General features: G+C 50.8%; 2 protein-coding genes across 7 annotated transcripts in view; one reads left to right on the top strand and one right to left on the bottom strand.

Annotated features, from left to right (window-relative positions):
- ZNF276 (zinc finger protein 276) overlaps window positions 1-22099 on the top strand; it is a 27553-nt gene extending 5454 nt beyond the window's left edge. Inside the window, exons 3-12 of one of the 5 annotated variants that reach the window (XR_008960081.1) lie at window positions 122-168; window positions 265-711; window positions 1814-1892; window positions 3106-3189; window positions 9333-9443; window positions 9511-9586; window positions 9905-10022; window positions 12430-12529; window positions 12605-16364; window positions 17131-22099. Coding sequence is in view for 4 of the 5 variants with exons in the window: in XM_026494557.4 (XP_026350342.1) it covers window positions 122-168; window positions 265-711; window positions 1814-1892; window positions 3106-3189; window positions 9333-9443; window positions 9511-9586; window positions 9905-10022; window positions 12430-12529; window positions 12605-12851 (1309 nt within the window). In the remaining variant the exon portion in view is untranslated. Of the gene's footprint in view, window positions 1-121; window positions 169-264; window positions 712-1813; window positions 1893-3105; window positions 3190-9332; window positions 9444-9510; window positions 9587-9904; window positions 10023-12429; window positions 12530-12604 lie in introns of all 5 variants that reach the window. The other 4 variants (XM_057314095.1, XM_026494557.4, XM_057314096.1 and 1 more) reach the window with 4 other exon arrangements.
- FANCA (FA complementation group A) overlaps window positions 13138-22099 on the bottom strand; it is a 55188-nt gene continuing 46226 nt past the window's right edge. The window contains exons 31-43 of one of the 2 annotated variants that reach the window (XM_026494543.4): window positions 21446-21530; window positions 19875-20041; window positions 19229-19334; window positions 18202-18261; window positions 17944-18048; window positions 17102-17214; window positions 16146-16284; window positions 15085-15159; window positions 14682-14784; window positions 14139-14214; window positions 13752-13908; window positions 13541-13633; window positions 13138-13337 (exon numbers count right to left, since the gene is read on the bottom strand). In XM_026494543.4, the coding sequence (XP_026350328.2) occupies window positions 13230-13337; window positions 13541-13633; window positions 13752-13908; window positions 14139-14214; window positions 14682-14784; window positions 15085-15159; window positions 16146-16284; window positions 17102-17214; window positions 17944-18048; window positions 18202-18261; window positions 19229-19334; window positions 19875-20041; window positions 21446-21530 (1387 nt within the window). In that variant the 3' untranslated portion in view covers window positions 13138-13229. Of the gene's footprint in view, window positions 13338-13540; window positions 13634-13747; window positions 13909-14138; window positions 14215-14681; window positions 14785-15084; window positions 15160-16145; window positions 16285-17101; window positions 17215-17943; window positions 18049-18201; window positions 18262-19228; window positions 19335-19874; window positions 20042-21445; window positions 21531-22099 lie in introns of those variants that run through there. The other variant, XM_048223747.2, reaches the window with a different exon arrangement.

Here is a 22099-nt window from a genome sequence, read left to right as displayed (position 1 = left end):
GACAGCCCTTGGAAGAGAAGTTTCAGACTGCATATGGGAGAGGCGGCCTATGAAAGCGATCTGGTGAGCCTGCATCTTGTTCACTGCTAGCCCCACTCATGGCCATGCTGATCCTTTGCAGGGTTGGTGCCCAACCCCCACCAGGGGCAGAGGAGGGAGCGTGTCTGGGTGAGTGTGCCCCTGGTGTGTGGTGCGTGGGTAGGCTCGAGGTGGGCTGGGTGCTGACTGGCACCATGGGTATGGTGTTTCTGTGCCTTTCCTCAGTGGACCTGATCACTTCGAGCCCCCAGGGCCTACGTGACTTGGTGGCATGGGTGCATGGACACGCAACCAGCTGTGGGGCCCTGCCTAACCTCCAGAGGACACTGTCCTCCGAGTACTGTGGTGTTATCCAAGCCGTGTGGGGCTGTGACCAGGGCCACGACTATACCATGGACGCCGACTCCAGCTGCGGGGCCCTCTTGCTGGACAGTGCATTGGCAGTCAAGTGGACATGGGACAAGGAGATGGCCCCGTGGCTCACACAGCATCGGGGGTCCAACCCCACTGGGGCTGCCCCTCAGAGCTCCCAGGGCAAAGCAACCACAGCTCCAGCTGAGACCGAGACACTGCCCAGCATGGACATGGCCCAGCCTCCTGCAGATGTCAACCCTGTAGGGCCTGGGTTGGGCCCCCCACCTCAGCCAAGCTTCCCCTCAAGTGGGGCCCCAGGTAGGAGGCTCCTCTGGGCTGTTAGACCAAGATTCCTAGTCTTGAGCCAGGCAGGTCCCTCAGCAGGAAGTGAATGTCTGCATCATTGTGGGCAGTGGTCCTGGTGTTGTGTGCAGAGGTTCTGGGAGAAATGATGAGGAGCCAGCCTTAGCATCTCTTCCTGGGTATCTGACAGCAGGGAGGGGTTGAGGACCCTATTCTAGCAGTTTCTGTAAAGGCATGCTTGTTTGCCATCTGGTCTTCCTTGCTAAGCCTGCTTGGGGCTAGGGGGCTGAGGGAGGCAGAAGAATGGGGTCTTTGTTGTGGGACGTGGGGAAGAGGGCAGGTGCTGCCTCCGAGGTGGTTTTGGGCCAGCTGCCGGTCATTCCCTGGGTCTCAGCCAGCATCCCGGTGACATCCCAGCGGGACTCATGTAGATAGGCTCCTTTGCCAACTGACCAAGAGGAAACACAGAGCCCTTGTTTGGGACCTGATCCCACAGTGCTGTGGTTGGGGTGTCAGTGTTAATGGACTTTGTGTTAGGGCGGCTGGGTTGGCTTCCCCCCTGCTTCTTTCAGCGTCTGTGCACCTGTCTATGCGCAGCACTCGGCTGCCCTTGTGTTTGAGCTCTCAGTGGCACTTTTTAAAAAGTGTGGCTGCCCGGCTGGTTCAGAGAGGTAGAGGCGCACAAATGCTGGGAGGCGAGAAGGGACTTGTGTTAGAGCGTTCCTAGAACTGCTTGGCTTTTTAAATTTTGCTCATGCAGTACTTTGATAACAGTGATTTTTTAAACGTCCTGGAACATCCACAAAGTGCGAGTCGTCCCAGCCCTAAACGACTGGATCTGAACCTCTAGCAAGGGCTGGGCTTGCTGATGTGGACTGTCGGCTAGGGTTTCTGATGTCTGGGGCTGCCCACGCCTGTGCTAGAAATGGGGGTGGCCGGTCTGGCTATGCAGGGACCTTCTGGGGGATGGGACTGGGAGGTGGGTGGGACTTAAGGTTGGAGGACCCCAGGCTCCCCGCAAGGAGGGCTCCGATGTGAGACAGGTGCACGCCTCCTTGCTGGGGAGCACTGCCTGCGCTCCGTGTTGGTAACAGGAGCCTTGTTCTTTGTTTCTCAGGGCGGTTGGGTGAGAAGCAGGTTCCATCTTCAACCTCGGATGATCGGGTAAAAGACGAGTTCAGTGACCTTTCTGAGGGGTGAGAGAAGAGTGGGTTTAAATAGCCTAAAATTCCTTCTTGGAGAATCAAACTCCGCCAACCTGTGTGCTCCCCGCCTGTGTGCTGGCCAGGACCCTCTCCTTCTCTTGGTGGGAAGGAGACGAGTGGCCGAGGGTGCTTCCAGGCTTCTTGTTCCTGATCCAGAGGGCCCCCCCAGACCTGAGGCATCTGCACGGGGAGCACAGCCAGGGTGGTGTGGAAATTAGAGTCCTGTGGTCGCTTCTTTGCTGTTGCTCGTCTCCTTCGAGGCTGTGGTTGTGTGCCAGCCGCAGATGTTACTGAAACAGAGGAAGTCAGTCTCTGGCCATTTGTCAACATGATTGTGACTTGGGGTGGAGATTCTGCGCAGGAGGACACACCGCCCCAGAAAGGGCACTATCAGGGACTGTGTGCTCCTGGGGCCACTTCCTCCTTGTCAGCTGAGAACCACTCATGGTGGCAGCCACACGCCAGCTGGCCTTCACACCTTTTCCCCATAAGCTGTGGCTGGAATGCACATGTGCCCTCATCCAAACAAGTAGGAGGACAGTATGATTTTTGGCTCAGCTCCAGTGGGGTGTCAATGAAAAATGACTGAGGTGCTGGAAGGACCCACGTAGGTGTGCTGAAAACACCTCCAGGACCAGAAGCAGTCGCAGGCTGTCCTATAGGCCACCAGCCAGCCTTGAGTCTTTCTTGTCTAGACGGTGGCAGCCTGCACGGGAAGGCCATGGTGTACCAGCCTGTCTCTGTCGTCTGCCCTGTAGAGACTGAATTCATGCTTTAGGGTAAAGTTTACAGATACACAGATCTTTTCCTGACCTTTGTGACCTTTGCAATGGCCAACAGCTGACCGGTCAGCTGGATAGGTGCTCAGTTATGGGAAATGAGTGACTCAGTCTGAAAGTCCACTTCCTGAGAAGCCTACCTCCTTGAGGTCTTCATGTACTACCTGGGGCCCCATAGAGAGGTTCTTTCCAAGTTCATGGTCCTGGTGTGAGGGGAGTGTGGCTTCTGGGGGATCGTCAGTTTGCTGGCCTGTCCTTTCCGTTAGGAGATGAGTTCAGAGATTTGGGAATTTTAGGTTTCTAAGACCTTTTTAGAAGAGTTAAAACATGGAGTATGGAGATTTGATGGTGTTTTTAGACAGGAAGTGTCATTGGATCTGTCACTCACCACAGGCCTTTGCTAAAGGTTCTCTCGTCTTACCTAGGGACATCCTGAGTGAAGATGAAAATGACAAGAAGCAGAATACCCAGTCCTCGGACGAATCCTTTGAGCCTTACCCAGAAAAAAAGTAAGGGGGGCAGTCTTGTTGCACACCCCTGGGGTCTGGGAATGGCGTCACTGGGTAACCTGGAAACGTGCATCTGCCTGGTAGGGTCACCAGGTGGGATTAGTGGGGACAGGGAATGAAGGCTCCTACTTCCCAGTCTGTCCTTGCTCAGCACATGTTTCCTGCTGCTCTTTGGCCTGACCGCCCTAGCCCAGTGCGGTATGGCTTCTGAGTGTGCTGGAGGCCTTTCCTAGTTCAGTGCTGGGACCTGGTCTCCATGTCATGTGAGAGTGGCAGGACCTGTGGATGTGACTCAGCCTCATTCTGGGAGCTCCCTTCCTTCCCTTCTGCCAGCCCTGCCCTCAGTCATACCACGGTAGTATCTGCCATGTCAGCCGCTGATTTCCTGCAGGAACCTCTACCCTGCACTTCTTTCTGCTTCCATGCAAGGTCCTTGGAGGCTCAGGGACTCAGCCCTGTGGTTGCTCTCAGATTCGCCTCTGGCCCTGATTTCTACACCACTTCCTTGAAGAATTGCTTCTCTGGCCTTGTCTCGACCTTCCCTTTTCAGGGATTTGTGTTTTATCTCAGTTTGGATATAGGGTCCTGGCAGGGAAGGCTAATGTGTCCTTGTGTCACTTTGCTCCCAGCCTTGTGCCCAGGAACACCCAGAATACCTGTAGTCCGTCGCTGCCCCACTTAGGTAATGGAAACACAGGAGCACGACACCATCAGCCAAGAAAACACAGCACAAAGATTAAAGAGCAAACCTGACTTCCTTTTTTCCTTTGAGTTCTGACATGGCTATGGAAAGAGAAACAGAAGCCAGGCTCTGCGGGAGGTGGGACCAGGTGGCAGTGGGCTGGCTGCCCTCTGGGTTCACCTTTGTGCCCACAGAGACACTCAGACCTTGTGGCCACATGGTTCCTTAGGTGCTACAGTGTGAATCACAACTGGAAACCTAGGACAGGGCCTCTGAGCAGCCCTGGTCCATGTGACTTTGTTTTAGCAGACATACCTGTCTGGATCCTCGGCTGAGACTGAGCCACCCAGGAGCCCCCTTTTTATCATCTTTAAATGTGCAGTTAGCTCAGTGGCATTAAGTACATTCATCGTGTTGTGCAACCATCACCACTATTTCTAAACTTTTCATCATCCCAAGCAGAAACTATATACCCATTAAGTAATGACTTCCCTTTCCCCCTCTCCCAGGCTCTGGCAGCCGCTAATCTAGCTACATCGGGGTACGTCATAGAAGTGGAAGGATGTATTTGTCCATTTTGATAGGGTTCTTCCACTTAACATGACGTTTTCTTTTTTTTAAAGATTTTATTTATTTATTTGACAGAGAGACAGCCAGTGAGAGAGGAAACACAAGCAGGGGGAGTGGGAGAGGAAGAAGCAGGCTCCCAGAGGAGCACGGAGCCTGATGTGGGGCTCGATCGCAGGACCCTTAACTACTGAGCCACCCAGGCGCCCCTAACGTGATGTTTTCTGGATTCATCTGTGTTGGAGCATGGATCAGAACTTGGTTCCTTTCTGTGCCTGAATGTATTCTGTTGTATGGATGGACCACATTCTGTTGATCCGTTCATCCGTCATTTTGGGTTGTTTCTACCTTTTGGCTCTTATGAGTAATGTTACGAATACTGGCCGTCAGGTATCTGTTTGAGGGGCACCTGAGTGGCTCAGTTGGTTAAGCATCCAACTCTTGATCTCAGCTTAGGCCTTGATCTCAGGGTCGTGAGTTTGAGTCCTGCATTGGGCTCCATGCCCAGCGTGGAGCCTATTTAAAAAGAAAAAAGACAAGTATCTGTTGAGTCCCTGTTTCGGTTCTTTGGGTGTCTCCAGAAGTGGAATTGTTGGGCCGGGTGGTAGTTCTATGTTTAACTTGTTGAGGAACCGTCTTGGTGTTTTCCACAGCAGCTGCATCATTTTATGTTCCCATCAACAAGGGTTCCACTGTCTCCAAATCCTTGTCAACATCGTGAATTTTCCATGTTTTTACTTTTGACATATCTTTGTTTTTGTGGGTTTTTTGTTTTTGTTTTAGAGAGAGAGAGCGCTGAGGGGGGTTGCAGCAGGAGAGGAGAGAGAATCTTAAGCAGGCTCCACACCCAGTGCAGAGCTCTTCAGGGGGCTCGATCTCACAATCCTGAGATCATGACCTAAGTCAAAATCAAGGGTCACATGCTTAACAACTGGCTGAGCCTCTCAGGCGCCCCATTATTTTATTTTTAAAGTGAAGTGTAGTTGACATACAAGTTAGTGTCAGGCACGGACCGCAGTGACTCCGTACTTCTGTGCATTGTGCTGCACTCAGCACATACCTGTCACCATGTAGCTCTGTTCTAGTGCCATTGACTATATTCTCTGTGCTTTGCCTTTCATCCCTCGTTCCTTAAGTGGAGCGCCCCCCACTGCACAACCATCAGTTCTCTATTTATGGGTCTGTTTCTGCTTTTGTTGGTGGTGTTTTTTATTCCACATACAGGTAAAATATAGGGTATTTTTCTTTCCCTGACTTAGTTTACTTAGCATAATGCCCCTTAGGTCCATCTGTGTTGTCACAAATGGCAAGATCTCATTCTTTCTTATGACTGAGTAATGTTCCGTCACGTACATACCACATCTTTTTTATCCATTCATCCTGGAACCCTTGGGTTGCTTCCATGTCTTGGCTCTTGTAATTAGTGCTGCCATAAACATGGGGGACCTGTATCTTTTTGAGTTAGTGTTTTCTTTTTGTTTGGGTAAGTACCCAGTAGTGGAATTACTGCATTATATTCTATTTCCGTTTTTAATTTTTTATTAAGCTTTTAATTGTAGTTCCTGTATAATTAACATACAGTGTTCTGTCTGTTTCATGTGTACATGCTTTTAATTTTTTGTGGAACATGCATACTGCTTTCCACGGTGGCCATTTTCTTTTTTCTAATTTTTAGTTGGTTAACACAGTGTTGTATCAGTTTCAGGCGTATGATCTAGTGATTCAAACCTCTTTTCCTTTTTAAAAAGTATTCGTCCTCTTGGGTGTGAAGTAGTAACCCGTTGTCATTTTGGTTTGCATTTCCTTAGTGATTAGTGATGATGGAGCATCTTTTAACATGCTTCTATTTTTTGAGAAATGTCTACTTAAGTCCTTTGCCCCTTTTTTTCAGGTTTTAAATGATTTTTTCTTTTTATTTATTTATTTTTGCCCATTTTTAAATTGACTTGTTTCATCTTTATGCTATTGAGTTGTGGGGTACATTTTCTCCCATTCAGTGGATTATCTTTTTTATTCTCTTGATATTTTTCCTTTGGTGCACATTTTTATTTATTTATTTTTATTTATTTATTTTTTTTTTTTTTTGCTTTTTTTTTTTTTTTTTAATGATTTTTTATTATATTATGTTAGTCACCATACAGTACATCCCCGGTTTCCGATGTAAGGCTCGATGATTCATTAGTTGTGTATAACACCCAGTGCACCATGCAATACGTGCCCTCCTTACTACCCATCACCGGTCTATCCCATTCCCCCACCCCCCTCCCCTCTGAAGTCCTCAGTTTGTTTCTCATAGTCCATAGTCTCTCATGTTTCATTCCCCCTTCTGATTACCCCCCCTTTCTTTATCCCTTTCTTCCCCTACTGATCATCCTAGTTCTTATGTTCCATAGATGAGAGAAATCATATGATAGTTGTCTTTCTCTGCTTGACTTATTTCACTTAGCATTATCTCCTCCAGTGCTGTCCATGTTGTAGCAAATGTTGAGAACTCGTTCTTTCTGATAGCTGAGTAATATTCCATTGTATATATGGACCACAACTTCTTAATCCAGTCATCTGTTGAAGGGCATCTCGGCTCCTTCCACGATTTAGCTATTGTGGACATTGCTGCTATGAACATTGGGGTGCATATGGCCCTTCTCTTCACTACGTCTGTATCTTTGGGGTAAATACCCAGTAGTGCAATGGCTGGATCATAGGGTAGCTCAATTTTTAACTTTTTAAGGGACCTCCACTGGTGCACATTTTTAATTTTGAAGTCCAATTTACCTGTTTTTACTTGTGTTGCTTTGCTTTTTTTTTTTTTTTTTTTTGAAATAATCTGTGTCCATGGTGGGGCTCAGACTCACAGCCCTGAGATCGAGTCGCATGCTGTGCTGACTGAGTCAGTCAGGTGCCTTGTGTTGCTTTGCCTTTGATGTCATATTCAAGAAACTTGTCAAATCCAGAGTCATGTTTTCTTCCAAGAGTTCGATGGTTTTAGCTCTCAGGTCTTTGATACTCGAGTTATTTTTTGTATATGGAATAAGGTAGGGATCCACATTCATCTCTGGCAGATGGACATCCAGCTTTCCCAGCACCATTTGTGGAAGAAACCATCCTTTCCCCATTGAGTGGTCTTGGCACCCTTGTCAAAAAATCAGTTGATTGTTCTTGTGAGGGGTTTATTTTTGGTCTCTCAGTTCTATTCAGTCAGTCTGTATGTCTGTTTTTGTGCCAGTATCACACTGTTTTGGTTATTGTGGCTTTATAATAAATTTTGGAATCAGAAGTGTGAGTCCTCCAGCTTCGTTGTTCACACTAACTTAGCTTTTCAATATCCCTTGGAATTCCATGTTAAGCTTATGATTGCTTTTTCTCTTTCTGCCAAAAACACCACTGGGATTTTGATAGGGATTGAATCTTTAGATTGCTTTGGGAGAAGTATTGCCATCTTAATATTAATCTTGCAATCCATAAACATGGGTTGGTTTCCCACTTATTTAGGTCTTTTTAAATTTTTTTCAGCAGTGTGTTATAGTCTTCGGTGTATAAGTCTTTCATCTTCTTAGTTAACTTTATTCTTAAGTATTTTATTCTTTTTGATGCTATTGCATATGAATTGTTTTCAGTATATTTTTGCATTGTTCATTGTTCGTGTGTAGCGGTGGGTCTGGTTTTTGTGTCAACCATGTACCCTGCAACTTTGCTGAATGGTTTTTGTGTCTTGGATTCTTCAGGGTTTTCTACATCTGAGGTCATGTAATTTGTGCATAGGATAATTTTTTTTCTAATTTAGATCCCTTTTCTTTTTCTTTCGTAATTGCTGTGGCTAAAACTTCTAACACTGTGTTAAATAGCAGTGGTGAAAATGGGCATCTTTGTCTTGTTCCTGATCTTAGGGTAAAACTTTCAGTCTTTCCCCATCGAGGATGATATTAGGTATAGGCTTCTTATACACTGCCCTAAGACGTTCCCTTCCGTTTTTGACAGTTTTCCTTAAATGTCTGTATCTGAAAAGGAAAACAAAGAAAGTGTATATTTCTCTTTAGATACTTTTTTAAAGATTTTATTTGAGAGACAGAGCATGAGCAGGGGGAGGGGCAGAGGGAGAGGGAGCAGCAGACTCCCCGCTGAGTGTGGAGCCCGATGCAGGGCTGGATCCAGGACCCTGTTGATCATGACCTAAGCTGAAGACAGACGCTTAACCAACTGAACCACCCCGGTGTCCCGTGTCTCTTTAAATCTTCACTAGACCCCACAGGGGGAGGTTGATGCATCTGAACTGGGCCTTCAGGGACCTGTCAGACTGAATAAAAAGTCCCCACTGCCCACCCTGGCCCCAGCAGCAGGACTAAGGAGCAGGGATGGCAGCTCGTGGAGCAACATAGCTCTCTCCCAAGAACACACGTGTCCCTTTGAGCCCCCACCTGGTTGCTGTGCACCTCCCATCAGGCTCCAGAATTGTTGATTCTGATCTTTTCTAGCCTAGTGGTGATTTTGATGAAGGGACTGACCCTTAAAGCCTCCCCACTCCACCATTTAACATAATGTCTCCAAATAGTGTTTGGTTTTGATGTTTAGGGAGTGCAGTTTCAGTCCTGAAAACCGACTCTGTAAGCCGTGTGGTCCCCGTCCCTGCACCTTGCCTTCCCAAGGTGTTAGTACAGAGCCTCTGCCTTTCCTAGGAGTTGTTCTAGCTCTGATCGCTAAGGTCAGTTTGCAAGCCAGCTGGTGAGCATGGAGACTGAAGCAGGTTGCCGTGGAAGCCTGAGGAAAACCCCACCTCTGCTGTCTGAGTAGAGACAAGCATGAAGTGCGAAACACATATGCAGCGGAGATCAGAAACAGCATGGAATCGGATTACATCTCCCCTCCTCCCCATCTTTTTTTTTTTTTTTCCTCCTCACAGGGTCTCTGGTAAAAAGAGTGAAAGCAAAGAAGCCAAGAAGTCTGAAGAACCAAAAATTCGAAAGAAGCCTGGGCCCAAGCCGGGTTGGAAGAACAAGCTCCGCTGTGAGAGGTGAGGGCCGGGGGAGGGGCCGCCCTGCCCGCGGGGGCCGCAGCTCCATGTGTGCTCTGCATTGCAGGGAGGAGCTGCCCACCATCTACAAGTGCCCTTACCAGGGCTGCACGGCCGTGTACCGAGGGGCCGACGGCATGAAGGTGAGAAGGGGCGTTGCCTCCGTGCCAAGGGCTGCCTTCTGTGTGTGGCTGACCGGGAGGACCAGATGTTTATGTAGAGCTGGGTGTCGACTTGTTCCCAGGGGCTCATGTGAGCCTGGGCGAATGGAGAATTGAGCAGCCCTGGGCCAAGAAGTGAACCCTCCACTCCTGGGAAAAGCACCCACTTCTTGTGGAGTGGGGAATGGTTGGGTCTCTTCCTTTGAGGGTGCCGTGGAGGGCCTGTGGGAGGCATGTACTGTGTGATATGGGGTGGTTCTCCTGGCCAAGGTACTCAGGGTCTTGCTGTCCCTCCCGCAGAAGCACATAAAGGAGCACCACGAGGAGGTCCGGGAGAGGCCCTGCCCCCACCCTGGCTGCAACAAGGTGTTCATGATCGATCGCTACCTGCAGCGCCACGTGAAGCTCATCCACACAGGTGTGTGCCCTGCTCTCCCACACTCGCACCTATGCAGTCCCCTCGGGTGGCTGAGGAGGGCTGGACACCCTTCGAAGAGGCCCAGGGCTGCGTCCTGGTGCCTTGCGGGTCATGCGTAAGTGGTGTGGAACTGACAGTGAAGAAATCCCAGTGCCTCTCTGCAAGTTTATTGTGGTGGGTTTTTTAAATCATAACTTAAAAAAATGACATTTATTATATGCTTTTCGGATTATAAAAGTAACCTATGTGCATTGTAGAAATTGCAAAAAATAAGCACAGAGAAGACAGTAAGCACCCTCCATGCACAAGCACCACCCTCCTGGAGGGTTTACTCTTGCCATACTCTTGCCATTGGTTCTCCTTTTGTGTCTCTGTGCTTACGTCTGTGTGTTCTTGAGGGTCGTGCCCTACAGCGTAGTGGGCCCTGTTCCCCTGGGCCCAGCGCCTCACGGAGTGTCTCCAGTGTGTGGGGGTGTGCTCTGCTGTCGTGTCCTGGCCGCTTTATCCTTCAGGCCAGTCATCCGTAGAGGCGCTCTCTGCCTGGTGTGGGCTGTGTTTGGACTAAATCCGGTGCATTTAAACCAGCTATGCTCTGGTCCGCTTGTGAAATGAGACCCGTTGCCACAGACTCCAGAACTCCCGGGTTGGGGAACATGGTGTGAGCAGGGGATTTGGGCTGGTCTTCTGGGGGAAGGGGGACTGCTATGCTGGGACTGAGGCCAGTGGTGACTGGGAAGGGGGGCTCCACTGGTGTGGGGTGGGGGGCGGGCAGGGCTTCGTGTAAGCAAGTTAGGAACGGATTGTTGTCCGTGCTCTGCTGGTTTCTGAGGTGGACCTGTGTTTATGCTGAAGGGCAGGGGAGGTAAAGGGCACCTGCTATTCCTTTGTTCCTGGAGGGGTCTCTCTGGGACGCCCTCTGAGACGAGCAAATAACCTCCACGACCCCCCTCCCACCCCGACCCCTGTGTGCCCCAGGAGCTCTTATGTCCACGGGCTGTTTGCCTGCCTTCCCTCCAAGAGGAGCACAGCACCCTCTGGGCTCTCCCTGAGCCAAGCCCACTGACCTTTAGAACTCCAGGCTAGAAGCCCCCTGGTTCCAAGAACTTGGGAAACTCAGCCCGTTGGCCCCTCTGGCTTTCTAAGCCACTTGCTGTGGGGATTCCTTTTCCCTGTGAGCATCTCTGGAAGCTAGTCTGTCTCTTGCACTTCGCTACAAAGGTGGCTCCCTCCTCCTTTCTGCCCTTTAGTTGTGCGGTTGGTTCTGCCAGTCTTCAGGTCAATTTGTGGGGCATTTGGGATGATTGATTGATAGTTACCGAAGTGTTTGTGGGACGAGGTGAGCCTAGGGCCCTCTTCCTCTCCCCATCCGTTGTCTGCAGGCACATTACGACCCCGGGCTCATGTGCGTCCATCCCAGTTTTGATGCCCCTCTAACTTGCACAGCACCCATACTGCGTATGTTAGGGACACAGGAACTGCGTGTCGCTGACGCATGTTGCTGCTGCTTCTCCCCACAAAGCTGCTCTCCTGGATTGGCATGACCCCTTCCAGAGATCAGTGGATCGCATCTTTCTTTATCCCTAAACAGTAACTGTGCTTGTTTTCATTAACTTGATATAGAAAGTTACGATTTGCTTTTTTTTACCCAGATTTTGTCCGTTTTATTGAACAAATTTATGGGTTGGTTTCACCGTGAAACCATTTTCCTGTGTTTTTTGCTCTGAGCCGCCTTGGACATCTCCTGACACAAAGAATCCCCTTCAATTGGTCTTCCTGCTGTGTCTCAGTCCAGACACCAGTGGTCACAACCATTAGCAGTTTTCTTAAAACACCAAAGAGGACAGACTGTGAACTAGAAGGGTGCGTTGTACCTAGTAGGGGAGAAGCCAGTCTGTGTGGGTGTTTACAGATGAGCAGGTGGGACCTGAAATGGCAGCGAGGAAGAAGCTTGTGGCCGCCACCACTCCAGGCACATGTCCAGGAGTAGAACTGTTAAGAGTTTTTGTTCAAGAGTGTAAGAAATTTATTTGCCAAATGGATAGTCCCTTCCCCCACTTTGGACCCAACATGGGGATAATTTCTAGAGCAGTAGTAATCTATGAAGCTTTATTGATTTAGCTTCCTCTAAAAACTTTTCCTCAAGTAAATAGTTCTAAAGTTTCTCTTTAAGAAAACAGGCTCCAAATCTACACAGTTGATGAAGTCCCAGCCAGGTGACATTTCTAAGCAATTTGGAGCGCTCTATTAAGTTTTGTATTAGAAATATTTTCCATCTCTGAATAAAATGAGGTTTGCGCAGGCCCCTTGCTCGGGCCCTGAGTGTGAGGAAACACTCCTTAGGCCCCCATGTGCCATGGGAGGGCTGGGTGTTTCTGGTGTCCGTGCTCACTGCATCTCTGGTCCACAGAGGTGCGGAACTACATCTGTGATGAGTGCGGACAGACCTTCAAGCAGCGGAAGCACCTTCTCGTCCACCAGATGCGCCACTCAGGAGCCAAGCCGCTGCAGTAAGTGTGGGGATGGGCACCTTCTCGTGGCCACTCAGCCGCCCATGCCCTCGCTCACCTGACCCTGTCCCCCAGGTGTGAAGTCTGTGGCTTCCAGTGCCGGCAGCGGGCATCCCTCAAGTACCACATGACCAAACACAAGGCTGAGACCGAGCTGGACTTTGCCTGTGACCAGTGTGGCCGGCGGTTTGAGAAGGCCCATAACCTCAATGTGCACATGTCCATGGTCCACCCTCTGACGCAGACCCAGGACAAGGCCCTGCCCCTGGAGCCACCACCTGGGACTGTGGAGGGCCAGGCGGTGAAGCCCGAGCCCACCTGAACTCAGGCGGTAAATGGGGTTAAGACAGTTTCAGTAGTTCCTCATACGCAACCTGACGACACAGCTTTGCTCGCTCGCTCCCCTGGAGCCCCCATGCTGTACCCCCCCACCTGTGTGTCAGGAGGGCACTGATTGCAGCATGGTGAAGGTGGGCTCAATGTGCAACTCACGTAGCCTTTCCAGCCTCCACTCTGGGACCAGAATTTTCCTACAAATACTGAGTGACTTGGGGCCAGATGGATTTTAAATAATTGATTCCTATTCCCCACTAAAGCAATCAAGGAGATTTGTAATCCACTTTTTAGTGCAAGAGCTCCATGTTATGCTTGTAATAAATTATTTACGAAGGACCTGGGCTGTGCACTGCGCAGGGTCCAGTCAGAAGAGATGGGGCTCCTGGTAGAGGTCAGCATCGGGCACCGCCTGCTGTCTGCTCAGGAGGGCGGCACTCACTTCCGGGTCACAGTCTCCACTAGTGGCCAGCAGCTGCAAGAAAACAACTGTGCCTCAGCCCAGTGCAGCCCCAGACACCAGGGCCTGGGGACAGGGAAGCTGGTGACCACAGCCCAGCAGGTAAGGGGCCACACTGCAAGTGTTGGACACCAGATTCTCCTTTTACCTGAGGTGTTGCAACTTTAACAATGACCGGGACTTAACCACACACACCAGAGCAAGCATCTGAGCATTACCTCTGCCATGTTTGAGAAGCTCTTTTTTGGGCACCTAGGTATTGATTGCAGCAGAAAATGACGAGCTTTTGTTATCAAGCCTACGGGGTCACCCTAGAGAGAGGACAGGCAGAGCCACAGGTCAGGGTGTATACTGTGAGGGGTCGCGATGCCCCCACCTGCTCACTGTGCCAGGAGAGCTGGCTGCACGGGTATGAGCTGTGTCACCTGCCTGGCCCTGGAGCTCCTGGCTCCTGCTGGCTAGAGCCGAGACTGCACTTGTCTCCCCAGCCACGAAGAGACAGATCAGCTTTAGGTACATGTCGACAGCAACGCGCAGGAAGGCATCTTCCCTCATGAGGGCGTCTTCATCAAAGTAGGAGAGAAGGCTGGAGGTGAGAAAGAAGATCGTACAGAGGTGAGTGGCAGCACAGAGCTGCGACTCATCTGCGGAATGAAGCTACAGGTATCATTCCCGTTTGGAAGGAGACCCACTGTGGTACTGATACAGGACTGGGGTAGGGGTGACAAGCCCTTCTCTGACCACACACAGCCCCCGGTGGGAAGTCCTTCACTGAGAGGGCACTGCGACCCTGACTAGAGCAGCAGGTGAGGTTACCTGTAGAAGGCAAACGGCAGCAGCCTGACGTATGGATCTGGGGCCAGGCGGAGGAGGACATGTCCCAGGCCACCCTCTGCAACCAGAGGGGGGTGGGCAGGCTTAGCTCGGTGGCTGCCTCCCCACCCCAAGATCAGGATGTTCAGGAGACCTCAGGGGTCTGGCTGGGAGGGGTGGTGGTGTCCTCATGCTAGAGGGCAGAGCCTAGGCGGTAGACCTCCCGCACCCCCGCCGTGATGGCCCAGTGGCACCCTGGGACCCCCAGTACTCCACTCAGCTCTTTTGTTGTTAAGTTTGTACTGCATTTACCCTAAAATGTCGTTTATATACTTAGCAAGAAGATAGACTTCCAAAAATGAATTAGTAAATTAAGGGCCAAGGGTTCATACTTAACCATTCAAAAATTATTGCTGAAGAAGGACTCAGTAAAAAGTGGGGATTGCAGCCTGCCTCTGCTGGGTCCCCTGTGTTCCCAGTAGATGGCTGGTAACTAGGACAGACACAGGCCGTCCCCTGCTCCCAAGTCTTCAGTGGCTACCTCACCTGTCTCTGTCAGCTGAAAGAGCACCAGCCAGGGTATCTTCCTCTTCTCCAAACACCCCAGGACCTCAGCACAAATGTCCAAAGCCTTCAGGGAGTCAACAGCCTGTGGCCCGAGAAGAGGGAGGCTGACTGCACAGACAGGCACACAGTGGAGAGAGGGGTGACCTCCAGCCCAAAAGTGAGCCTTTGCTCATTCTGTTGAGTCTTGAATGGCGACTGTAGGAGGAACAGGTCAGGGACCCCTGTGCCCAAGTTGTGAAATGAGACCTCAAAGGAGAGGACCAGGGCCTAGGGGTTCTCATTTCAAGCACAAGACTCCTGAGGAGCCCTTCAATACAAAGGTTCCAGGGCCCTCCTCCCAGGGGCCCTACTCAGGAGGTCTGGGGGTTTAGGGTCACCTTACCTGATGTCTTGAGTGTGGGGTTAGATATGATGAAAGCAGGCCCATTAAAGAAAAGAAAAACAGGACAAGCAGCAGCTGCAAATAAATCCGATACCCTTAGAACCTTAAAAGCACCCGGGCTGTACCCTCAAAAAGTAATGCAAAGTAAGGAATGCAGGCACTGTTCTTTGACCAAACATTTATAGGCAGAGGGCATAAATCTTTTCTCTAAGTGGATCTTCTCAGGAAGGAAAATTTTAAAGAGATGATTTGAGAATAAATTCTTAGACTGTCCTTTTATACGTGCCTTTAAACACAGCTTGGAAAAGTGACCGCAGGAAAGAACTGTGCTGTGGCTGAGGGTGTCCATATGTGCTAGCTGCCAGTACCACTCACCAGTGCACTGAGCCACCCCCAGCCCAGCCCCACCCCTGAGTTCCTTGTCTAGAAGGAGGTTTGTAAAATCCCTGCAGGTCCCCTCCTGACCCAAGGCAGGGGTCCACCTCTTCCCAGCCCCCTGGAGTGCTCCCAGGCTGGCTGGGGTCTCTCTGGACACCTCCCCTCAGCACACACAGGCCTAGGAGGCTTGGAGCCACTGAAATCACTGTCAACAAAAACAAAAGAATCTCCCTTGTGGGTTTTTTGTGGGTTTTTTTGTTTTTTGTTTTTTTTTTTACATAAAATTACAAAAACCTCAGCCAGGCCCAGATGTCCTGAGCTGACAGGTTGATTTCCCGTGTGGAAATGGTGTGGCTGGAGGAGAGAGGAGGGAACCAAGGCTGTGGCACGGGGCAGCTGGTGACAGCCCTGCCCTGTTTGCGGAGGATGAAAACAAGCTCAGCAAAATCAGAAGTGAAACACATAAGGTATTCTCTCTACCAGTAAACGTGAGTCAAACATTACTAAATCTATAAACCCGGTAAATTTTACTTCCTAATAAAGTCAGAAGAATGTCACACTTCCTGTCTGTCCTTGGAAAAGCACAGTTTATTAGGCGAACCCTGAGAAACACAGCTGATCGGAACACTGATTAAAAACAAACTTGCTTGAAAAGAAAGAAGTAAAAGAATTTCATTCCTTGCCTCCTCTCTTTGGCAGTCCAGCTTCTCTAGCTGACTCTTGATGCTGTTCTTCCCAGCTTGCTGGATTGCAAAGTGTAGTGCCGCAGCAGAGACCCAGGCCGGGCCAGGTGGGGGGGACGTCGAGTCCGGAGAGAGGCAGCTAGGAGACGAGACGTGTGTCACCACAGGAGCCTCACAACCACATGCTGGTGGAAAACCGCCAGCTCTGAACACCTTCAGGTGGGGCAGCGAGGGGCTTCAGAGTCCCGAGAAACAAGGTCTAGGTCCCTAACCACCCCTGGCTTAGCATAGGGACCTAGAGCCCCGTGTTAGCCTCCTTCCCAGTTTAGGGTCCAGTCTCCGGTTTCCCTAACATGCTTCCGTGCCATGGATATGAGGAGGGGGGGTAGGGCCTGACCAGGACACCTGGTCCTGACTGCCTGAGCTTTGCCAGGAGGTTGTGGGACACGTGACACTCACCTGGAGCCCACCACTCAGACCCTTGACTTCTTGGGACCAGTCCTCCTCAGTCCCTGCTGGGACTGCAGCGTGGCGCTCAGAAAGGTGCCCCAACAGGTTAAAAATGGGGCCAAAAATTAGTGGAATACAATGTAGAAATTTGGTGTTCCTTGTTTTCTGGGATTTCAAGCACTTTGGACACTGCAGCGGCGGACAGGGATAAAGGGAGGCCGGATGGGACCACAACACTCCCCCAAACGAGCACATGCTAGAGACATCCAGCTGGGCAGGCCAGGACCTGCCTTGCACACACATCTGCATGATGTGGGCCCGGGAGAAGAGAGGCAGGTGGGGCAGAAAGCTGGGCAGGGACCTGCTAGGTCGGGTCTGTTCCTTCCCTTGCACGTGGGCCCTGCCCAGCCTGCCCTAAGGCCTCTATCTAGAATCCCAAGCTATTCATGGAGGTAACCTAGAGCAGGTCCTAGAACATCTGTGTTTCCTCCCCTCGGTCCACGCACCTCCTGCCAAACTGCTGGGCCTCCCACAGCCTCTGCAGCTCTTGGGGCAGCGGGCCCTGGAAGCATCTCGTCCACCGACTGCGAAGTTCAGGCTCCAGGCGTGGCCACCACAACTTCCATGAGAGAAAGATCACCAGGAAGCAGATCAGGGGAGGCTATACTTGGACCCCTCTTCAGTCCCTATAGCCAAGGGATGTGGAACTCTCGAGTGACCACCGAGGATGTGCGTGCACTGGCTGACAGCGGCAGCACGGCTTACGTTCCCCCAACACCTCCTGCCTTCAAGGAGTGGTTCGAGGCAGTTCCGTGAGCTTTCTCGTCCTCGTCTGTAGAGGACACGGATGCCCCCACCGAGAGCTGGTGTTTTACACACGCGATAACTTTTGCACTAAGTTCCACCCCCGTGAGCTGCAGACTACATATAAAGCCAAACTGCTCAGGGGGCGTGGCAGCTCAAGTCCCACGGCTCCTCGGAGAGCTGCGTGTTGTCAGGACTCCCCAGGAAGCCAGCGAGCGCCCTCCCAGGAGCCCCACACCCAGGTGAGGGCCAGGCCGACAGGGACTGGGCCGCCTCTCTTCTCACGTCCCGAGATGGGTGTCAAGACAACAGGCGGAGCCCAAGTCGGGGAGCTCAGGCAATTAGGTTAACCTTCGCCAAGGCAGAACCAGAGTGTAGCAACACCCAGACGCACATGGTTTCCCAGCAGGCGTGCGTGGGCAGGGAAGCCTGTCATCCTACCTTCTGATGGGTTCGCTTGACCCCCTATTTCCTCGTGCATTTTCTCCTGAATGACAGCCAGGATACTGCCCTGGGCGCACCCTGAGAAGGCAGCTGTACCTACCAGAGCAGAGGTCAGGACTAGGGGGCACTCAGTCTGGCACACGGTCAGGATCAGGTCTGCTGTCAGGGAGGGGTTGCTGCTTTGTGAACAGGCATTGAGGAGCCCCTGCAGGAGAGAACATGCCAGAAGCTCAGTGGTTTGCATGCACACCCTGAGCCTAAAAGGCACATGGCTTTAAAGCACCACTGGCTATGAGGATCCAGCCCAAGTGGTCTAAGCAGGCGATTTGAGAGTGCAGAGGGCAACAGAATTAATTACCCGGAAGAAGTGGACGGTGATGTCGTAGGTCAGGGCACTTCCATAGGAGCAGAAGTTTCTCTGCAAAAGAGCATAGGCCAGTGAGAAAGGAACCAACGGGGCAGGGGCTGGGGACGGGAAGCGTGTGCCGACAGGGTTTAGCTGTGCTCACTGCACCACTGCTGACCATGGAGGTCCGGCTTCATGTCCACCCACATGGCTGGCCCAGAAGCTCGGTGTCTCACTGCCTATCCACATGGCTCCTCTGTGCAGCCAGAGCCCCCAGCCTGCCCACTTCGGCCCCAACACAGGCCGGGAGACAAGCGCGGCACTCCCTGATGGCCCTGTTGCTGGGATGGCAACTTGCCTCCCCACCTCTGGGTTCTTTGTTCTGCTGGCCCAGGCCTTCCTGAGAACTTTAAGGAAAGCAGCCTTTGCTAAGACTAAGGAACACCTAGTCTCATCTCCCCTGCTTTCTGAGCCACCTTTTAAAGCTCTGTGTCACTGAATGGAACCTTAGTTCAATCTCTAGTTGTATTTGTGCATTTTTAAAAACTGGAAAAACATCTTCAGGAGTAGAAGCTGTTCTGAAGTGTGTAGAATGTGCTTACTCCTGGTGACCTCACTGCCCCTGACTGGATGCATACGGGCTGTGGTCTTTCTGGGTAAGAGCACGGAGCATCTGACACTGGACAGTGTGTACAACAGAAGGAAGCAGGGCCAACTGGTGGGAATGGCAGTCCCCTCAGCACCACCGGCTTTTGTGTGCCTAAAACGTCAAAACTGGAAAGAAACGGAGACGCTTCGTTTGTAAGACATTATGGATCTTGATGGCTGAACATGGAGGAAAGCTGTAGAAAGGGACTGAGGAAGGGAGCCACAGCCGGAGCAGTACCCCATTCTTTCCCTCAGCAATCCCACATGGTCTGCACGTACACTGAATCAGTTGGCTCAGAGTGACCACAGACGAACTCCCGAATCCAAGAACCAGCCCTCAGGGATAGATCATCCCAGTCCCAGCATCCCGAGGTTGTTTGCCCACACCTACCAGCTCAGAGTTGACCAAGTGGAAGAACTCCGTGCAGTCAGGGGCGGCTGGCTGCTTGGCCTGGGGGCTGCCGACGAGAACAGATGGGGGCAGACGGAGGAGGATCCTTGCAAGGAAGAGCTGCATCAGTGGTGTTGGCACACCCTAATGACTTCACTCCTTGAGAGCTCAGACTCAGATCGGTAATGACCCTCCCTACTCGCTCTGGGAACCAGTCCCCAACTGGGGCTGTGTGCTGAGCACCTGTGCCCTGCTGGGCCCACTGCCAGCATTCACAGTGTCTTAACCCCAAGAGCCATTTTTACGTGGCACAACAGCCAAGTAAAAAGGTGCACTGCATTCTAACGAAGCCGTTGCTGAGAACTGGGGGACTACATGATTTCAAGCTCATACATACGCTACAGTGAGTATCTGTAAGCACACATGGCTTCCCTTATTCTGACATGCATTCTTTCAGTTACATCTTTCAACAGAGCAGCTCCTGGGTCTGAAGGGGAAGGCTTTAATCCAAAGCTTCAGACCCTGCTCTCTCCATTGGAACCCCAAAGAGAAGATGCTGTTGCGGGCTGGGAATCGGGGACAGAAACAAATGACCAATGGAAAAGAAAACTCAATGTAAAAACAGACTTTCTATATGGCGTGTTACCATTTGTACACAAGTAGCTCCCGCTGTCTCTGCAGGTGGGCAGCCACATCCCACCCGCTTGCCAGAGCCTGGAGGCGTCTGCGGAACACTGTGAAAAGGAAGTGCCCCCGAGAGGGAGAGCGACTCTGGGATGCTGCTGGGCCCTGTTCCAGGTCAGCAGCCATCTCCTGGAAAAAACAAGACCAAAGCGTTCACATGCTTTTATCGCTGGTTCCAGGTGATTGTCCCCAAATGGGAAGGCAGAACGTTCTCAGGGCTTACTGTCAGCCGCAGTCGGGACTCTGAAACGGGGCTGGGTGGGCTTGGGAGAGAGGTCTCCCAAGAGGAGCTAGGAATGAGTGGGACAAGGTTTTTTACTTGGAAATCACTGACAATTGCAAAAACAGAATAAGAACAGTACAGTGAGCACCTTTACCAGATTCCCCCACGGCTAACACTTCACTGTTTATCATTCGCTCTACTATACACGTACAGGTGCTGCATGCACATAACCCGAGGGTGAACTGCAGGCGTAAGGCGTGTACACAGCAGGCGCTCAATAAAATGCCCACTAACTGAAAGCACACACGTGTGCAGACAGAACAAGCCAAGCACCCACGTCGTAGCAGGATCCCTGCCACGTGTGACCCCAGCCCCATGACCCACTCTGTCCGCCCCCCCACTCACTCTTCCTACCACAGCCAGGTAGGACGGATGTGGAGGACGAAAGGTCAAGATGAGGGGGTTGGAGGGCTGGGATCCCTTTTTATGGGATGTTTTATGCAATTTGTGGGTCAGTCACCCAGTGTCCCAGGCCACCCCCTCCGTGGTTTCAGTCACTTCCCATAGTTTCTCAATTCAAATGCTCGAAGAGCTGCAGCAGAACCACCACCAGGAAGTGTGAAATCCACACACACTCCTGTCCACACGGAGCCACATGTGTACTCCCACAGGTACAGAGTCTCAGTGCACACTGCGGACACGGACACCAGAGGGGGCCGTGGTTGGCACTGGGGACCCCGGAGCCTACTCTCAGGGTCCGACTTTTATCGCCCCGACAAGACCTGAAGCAAACAGGCACTCTGACTGGGAACTGCACTTTTTACTTCGAAAGGAGCGCCCCATTTCCACACCCTCCTAAGTGCAACTGCTTTGGTGAAAATCCACTAGCCCATGGAGGTGCCAGGTGACCCTGTGAAAAAGCAGTCGTCCCTCACCCTCCTTTGCCAAGTGGAGGGTTATCTGTGTCATTTCTCAGAGCCTGACATCCAAATGGAGCAGTCATGAGCTCAAAAGCAGCAAGTGGTGGACAGCAACCCTTTTACTACCAAAGTTGGTATCTTCTCAGTTTCCTCTACTTTCAAATGTTAAATGTTCCTAAGCCTGGAGATGGTCTGGCACCACAGCTTTCATTTCTGTATTTTTGGGATATTCACTGGCGAAGTGTGCACACTGTCACTGTGGGCGTGGTCCATTACGTATGTGATGTTAGTTTTCGTTCTGCTGGGCTGCATTAAGACTTTCATAATAAATATCTTAATAGATGACACAAATGCAGTGAAACACGCTGAATTTTACAGCTTCTAACTCACCTGCAATCTGAAAAAAATATCCCGATTTCCTGTACAGCTACCAAGAACCAAATCGGAATTCTCTGAACAGTTGTAACTCCTCAAACTGAAACAAAAACACAATAAAAGCCTCCTAAGTATCTCCTGATGTACAGGTGTTCCTACTTCTCCTCCTGCCTCCAGAGTGGTATGTGATCACAGAGCCAGGAAGTCCCAGGGGACCACATGACACCCACAGTCATTAACAAACAACAAACCTACAACAAAATATTAGCAACCCCAACCTAGTCACATCTAAACAGTTACATACCATATCCAAGTAGGATTTATTCTAAGAATGCAAGGTTGGTTCAACACCCTAAAATCAACATACCAATAGAATATACATATCAGTAGAATAAACAAAACCCATGTGAACATCTCAGACACAGATAAAACATTACACAAAATTCAGTACCCTTTCATAATAAAAACACTCAACAAACTAGGAGTAGAAAGGAACTTCCTCAAGCTGATAAAGGCCATCTATGAAAAACCCACAGTTCACATCATACTTAATGATTAAAGCTTTCCTCCTAAAATCAGAAATAAGACAAAGTTCTCCTCTTTCACTGCTTCCATTCAATACCACTGGAAGTTCTAGCTGGGACAGTTCAGCCAGAAAAAGAAATAAAA

Source organism: Ursus arctos, unplaced genomic scaffold (assembly GCF_023065955.2).
Source record: "Ursus arctos isolate Adak ecotype North America unplaced genomic scaffold, UrsArc2.0 scaffold_19, whole genome shotgun sequence".
In the NCBI taxonomy this organism is placed as follows: domain Eukaryota; kingdom Metazoa; phylum Chordata; class Mammalia; order Carnivora; family Ursidae; genus Ursus; species Ursus arctos.
This window is presented reverse-complemented; position numbering and strand designations above follow the sequence as displayed.